General features: G+C 50.3%; 1 protein-coding gene across 8 annotated transcripts in view; it reads left to right on the top strand.

Annotated features, from left to right (window-relative positions):
- Positions 1-4,484: 4,484 nt before the first annotated feature.
- The window catches only part of BPTF (bromodomain PHD finger transcription factor), a 65,852-nt gene continuing 64,170 nt past the window's right edge, over positions 4,485-6,166 (top strand). For all 8 annotated transcript variants that reach the window (XM_032961283.2, XM_032961281.2, XM_032961282.2 and 5 more), the window contains exon 1: positions 4,485-5,150. In XM_032961283.2, the coding sequence (XP_032817174.1) occupies positions 4,691-5,150 (460 nt within the window). In that variant the 5' untranslated portion in view covers positions 4,485-4,690. The remainder of the gene's footprint in view (positions 5,151-6,166) is intronic.

Genomic DNA, 6,166 nt, shown 5'->3' with positions numbered 1-6,166 from the left:
GCACTTCCATCCATTAGTGTTTTAATATGTATCGTGTACTATTTGCAGCACTTTTTCTTTTAAACATTACTCCAAAGTGATGCTTCTGTGGTGCAATGGTTGGCACACTGGACTTTTAATCCAGCGGTTGATGCTGGTTCAATCTCCCAGCGGGTTCTTTTGAAAAATATTGGCAAGTTCTTAAATCCCCCCCCCCACCCAACCTCTCCATCCAGCAGTATAAATGGGTTCAGTCGATCGGTAGGTCATGTCATGGTATGCATCAGGCATTCCCACCTTTTCCAAGACGTCTAGCCAGTGTTGAAGAGAAGACCAAAATACGCTGTAGAGGGGTTCAATAATGTTCTGTAGTGTAGGTGGCTCGAGACCACGTTGGTTCTGATTCACTGGGAATGGGTGCCAATCATAGGACTTGAGCTGGCAAATGTTGCTATTGCTTTCAATGTTTTGCACACCACCATTGATTATGAAATGCTTTTAACTGGAGTTTTTTAAATGCATGTATTTACTAATTAAAGTGTAATTCCGAATTGAGATTTCAATAGGTGGGTGTGAAAGAGGGTAGTGGGGTGGTAACCTCAAGTCATCTGCACCGTCATCCTCACGGACCTGCGTGTAGTTTGGTTAAACCTCCAAAACAAAAATTCCAACAGAGAATGGTGTGACGAGGCCTTCATCCAGCAGTGGACTGAACAAGGGCCGACGTAGGCGGCCTCGAAACACAACCAACGGAAATACATTGTAGGAAGTATCTAAATGGGAAAGACCTGCAAAGCTGAGCTCGAGATGAATGTGAAGTGCATTCCTGAAAATGAAATGGTGTGGGGCGGGGGGAGGATAAAAATAACAGTTCTCGAAGGTGCATTGGGATCAAAACATTAACTCCTCCAACCATATGAAGTTAATGTACCAGGTTTAACATGTTTAAAAAGTGGCCGAATTGTAAACAAATCTTATATCCCCCCCCCCCCCCCCGAGTCCAACCCTTTCGCCGAGTCCGTCGCACTTTCCTCGGCAGAGCCGCTAGTCCAGCACCGGGGCCTCGGCGAGGCCTATGCGACGTGGCGGTTAATGCGCATACAAATACAAACGTGTGTACCTTAAGTAGGTACCGAACCTTTCGTAACGCAGCGGGCACTCGTGCGAGTTGTTTTTCGCGTTCGGCGAGGTTTAAAAGACGAACGGAAAAGCGCTTTTAAAAAAAGAAAGCAATTTCGGACAGCCCACGTGCGACAATGAATTGTTTTGGACGAGTCCTTTGTGTGGATTTTGTGCAAGCGAATAGACGGGGGGGACACTTTTATTCCAGGGAGAAAACTATATACATAAACATACACGGTAAACGTTTTATTCAATAGTAAAATGATACATTTGTTAAATCGAGTAAACGCGTGTCGTGACTTTAAACTCGACTTTTATTAAATGGAACGATCCATTCACGACGTAGCGGTTCGATTCCCGCCCAATTCGTGGATTGGAGAGTCGCTTCACCGTGATTATCGATTCAACCCTTTCGCGAAAACGATGGCCGTTTTATCAATCGCAGAATAAACTCTGCTAAGGAACGAACGCGTCTTTGTTGTTATACGGATGTCGGTTGCTTCCGTGGCCGTCCGTTTTGCTTGCAATGTGCGGAATCGATTGCGCAGTTCGATTGTCAGTCTGAATCTACGCATCGGCGACCGATGCAACTTTCAATGGAATCGGTCGCTTTTCGATTTAATCGATCAAACCGTCGAATCGCCCCCGTTAATGGGACACAACAACAACAACAACAGAATGAAACTTAATTGGACAGTGAAAGATTGAGAGGTGGGTTCTGGTAGCGCCGGCGAATTTATTTTGTCCCCCCCCCCCCTCGAAGCGCCTCTGATCATCGCTGTGAAGACGGCGAGGGAGGAGGAATGGGGGGGGGCAATGCAGGAGGCTCCATGTTGCGAACAAGCGACACGCGGGCCGTGGAGGGAGGGAGGGAGAGATGGGGGACAGCTAAACACAATTCTTTTTTTTTTATCGTAAACTTAAGTTTAAAAAAAAAGATACGCACAAAAATGACAGCCACGTTTTGTGTTCCATCGCTACCGACGACAGCCGCCGTTCGTCGCATTGAGCGGCGGTGGCGTTTGTGCCAGGCTAGGTGCGCTTTAGAGGTGGTCGATGGGTTTTGTAGACGGAGCCAATGGAGTGGTTACGGGTTTATGCTGATTACGTCAAATTAAATTAACGACAATTGTATGTATTAACAACAACAAAAGTCACCCCGTTATCATTTTTAAGCGGCTGTAACGCCACCAACAACGCTTGCGCCAGGATCGTGACACTTCGTCGGTCAGGTACGAGGTGACTGGACGGATCCAGAGTGTTACCGGTTCATCAGCCTTGGTCAATCCTCTGTTGGATTAGCTCCCCCAATCCGGTTCCATCACTCAAAACTACAGACAGCACTTTGCAACAAAAACCTCCCACTAACGCGTGCGCCAGGCCGGATACACTGACCACGTGAAAGTGGTTGGCCAGCAAGTCACTGGACATATTATGTGGTTACTGTTTTTTGGGTTGTCAATCAGCATCATCAGCAACACCTATGGTCAATCTACGGCTGGATGAAGGCCTCCTCCAGCCGGGACCACTCACGAATCAAAATAAACAAAGCAAACTACAACACTGCAGTTTTATGAAATACAGAAACCCACGTGGCTCCCACACTACCACCATATCCAACCCCTAACCCGTGTCTCCCATCACTACCGCCACCAGCTCCATCCCCAAACCAGTGTCTCCCATCTCTACTACCCGCTACTCCAGGTCTCTCACTACTTACACTACCTCCAAACCCACGGTGTCTCCCATGACTACCAATATCTCCATGTCTCCCATGACTACTACCACCACCATCACCAAACCCACGTGTCTCCTATGACTACCAACATCTCCATGTCTCCCATTACTACCACCACCACTACCTCCATCACCAAACCCACATGTTTCCCATGACTACCACCACCACTACCTCCATCACCAACCCCACATGTTTCCCATGACTACCAACATCTCCATGTCTCCCATTACTACCACCACCACTACCTCCATCACCAAACCCACATGTCTCCCATTACTACCACCACCACTACCTCCATCACCAACCCCACGTTTCCCATGACTACCAACATCTCCATGTCTCCCATTACTACCACCACCACTACCTCCATCACCAACCCCACATGTTTCCCATGACTACCAACATCTCCATGTCTCCCATTACTACCACCACTACCACTGCCTCCATCACCAACCCCACATGTCTCCCATTACTACCACCACTACCTCCATCACCAAACCCACGTGTCTCCCATAACTACCACCACCACTACCTCCATCACCAACCCCACGTGTCTCCTATGACTACCAACATCTCCATGTCTCCCATAACTACCACCACCACTACCTCCATCACCAACCCCACATGTCTCCCATTACTACCACCACCACTACCTCCATCACCAAACCCACGTGTCTCCTATGACTACCAACATCTCCATGTCTCCCATTACTACCACCACCACTACCTCCATCACCAAACCCACGTGTCTCCCATAACTACCACCACCACTACCTCCATCACCAACCCCACGTGTCTCCTATGACTACCAACATCTCCATGTCTCCCATAACTACCACCACCACTACCTCCATCACCAACCCCACATGTTTCCCATGACTACCAACATCTCCATGTCTCCCATGACTACCAACATCTCCATGTCTCCCATTACTGCTACCACCACCACTACCTCCATCACCAAACCCACGTGTCTCCCATTACTACCAACATCTCCATGTCTCCCATTACTACCACCACCACCACTACCTCCATCACCAACATCTCCATGTCTCCCATGACTACCAACGTCTCCATGTCTCCCATTACTACCAACATCTCCATGTCTCCCATTACTACCACCACCACCACCATCACCAAACCCACGTGTCTCCCATTACTACCAACATCTCCATGTCTCCCATTACTACCACCACTACCTCCATCACCAAACCCACGTGTCTCCCATCACTACCAACATCTCCATGTCTCCCATTACTACCACCACCACTACCTCCATCACCAAACCCACGTGTCTCCTATGACTACCAACATCTCCATGTCTCCCATTACTACCACCACCATCACTACCTCCATCACCAACATCTCCATGTCTCCCATTACTACCACCACCACCACCTCCATCACCAAACCCACGTGTCTCCCATGACTACCAACATCTCCATGTCTCCCATTACTACCACCACCACCACTACCTCCATCACCAAACCCACGTGTCTCCCATCACTATCCCTTCCAATGCTCAGCAGTAGTTGGGCAGGAGAGGCCGTCACGTGACCGGGCCGGCTGGTGGCGAGATTGGAGTTTGTAGCGCGGATGGGTGGCGCCGCGCCGTCAACGCCGCACCGAGCCCCCCGTGCTTATCCACGCTACCAAATGCAGCGCGTGAGAGGCGCGAGCTAAAAAAAAACATGGCGGCGATTTTTTTGTTCGCGGGGCGAGATGGACGCCTATAGGGCGCTCGGCTTCGTCTCGCTCCTCATTTGAAGGCCGTTTCCTTTTGTTTCGCGTCGTGCCATCGCGACTACGACAGTCGTCCTTCGTTTTTGGGTCGTTTTTTCCAAGAGAGCAATGAGGGGCAGGCGAGGCAGACCGCCCAAAGCCATCGTGCTAGGCCAAGGCGAAGCCTCGGCGTCGCCTGGAGGCCCCGCGGGGAGACTGCGCGGCGGCCGGGCCCGTGCCGGCGGCGTGGCCGCGGTCATCGCTCACGGGCCGCTCGGGCCCGCGATGCCGGCGTCCCGAGCCGGCGTTGGCTCCGCGGCGGCCGGGCGCAGGGGAGGAGGAGGAGGCCGTGCGGCGGCACTGCGCTCGAAGAAGCTCATGTCCAAGGTAATAGCGGGGCGCGACAGCAGCGAAGACGACGAAGAAGAGGAGGAGGAGGAAGAAGAGGAGGAGGAGGACAGCTACATGGATGATGATTCTGACTACAACCGCGGAGCCAGCGAGGAGGATGAGGTGGACGCGCTCGAAGAGGACGACGAGGACGACCTGAGCTTCTGCACGGAGAAGAGCAGCGACAGCGGAGCCCCCGGTGAGGCGTTGCGGGTGTGTGGATGAAATTGATGAGGTGGACGAGGTGACACGAGGTGGCTCTTCAGGCCCGCGGGGCGGTGTGACGTCGGGAGTGATGCGGAGCGAGGCTGAGCCTCTAGAGGTGCAAGTGTTGGGGCTATTTTCATCCCCGCGGCTCTCCACTGTGAGGATAGGCCAGGCCTAAAGCCTAAACTTAGATCTGGACCTAACCCCGGTCCAATCGGAGACTTGGCCCTCGATTCAACCTTTGTACCGCAATGAACTTAGCTCTGCATGCAAACTCCGTCAAACCCCGTTAACTTTAGTCCTGCTGCTTTGTCTGCCACTAGCTCTACGCATGACCCTAACAATTCACTCCGATCTAGCCCAAAATCTAGGTTTAAAACAAGACTTCAACTTGTAATCCTCAGTCAACTGTTGGACGAGAGCCCTCTCCTCGCCGTGTCGGTGATGGGTGTTTGACGGTACCTAACACGCTGGGCAGTGCAGGCTCGATTCGTCACGGAAACCTCAACTTATTCCAAGTTTCACCGAAATAATTAGCCCTGGCGTTACATTCTCTATATGTTTGTAAACATTGCTCAAAGCAAAATATTGCATTCCTGTTGCATTATCCTCATCCCCTAAGCCTAAATTCCATATTTTCCTAAACGTGGGTTTAACTCTAGAATTAGTTCGCAATTAAGTCCGGGGTTTAAAACTACCACAGGCATGGACAACCAATTATATTCATATAAATCTAGCCTCAGGCCTTAGCATAGCCATGAACCCAGGTGCAATTTTAGAATCGGCAATAAACACGACCATGGCTTACAATAACCCATCACTAGTTATAACTTGGGTTCCATGTTATTTCTACAACAACAAACGTATATGTCCTTGCTCTCTTTGACGATAATTTGTCATTAATTTGTATTATTGAAATACAAATTTTTACTTACAGACTCTTTGTCCGTCAGTCTGAGACTCTAGGCATTAACCCTGACCCTATGCTACAGCAGACGCGACATTGAT

Source organism: Petromyzon marinus, chromosome 26, assembly GCF_048934315.1.
Source record: "Petromyzon marinus isolate PM22_M1 ecotype Great Lakes invasive population chromosome 26, UKy_Petmar_22M1.pri1.0, whole genome shotgun sequence".
NCBI classification, from domain to species: Eukaryota; Metazoa; Chordata; class Hyperoartia; order Petromyzontiformes; family Petromyzontidae; genus Petromyzon; species Petromyzon marinus.
This window is presented reverse-complemented; position numbering and strand designations above follow the sequence as displayed.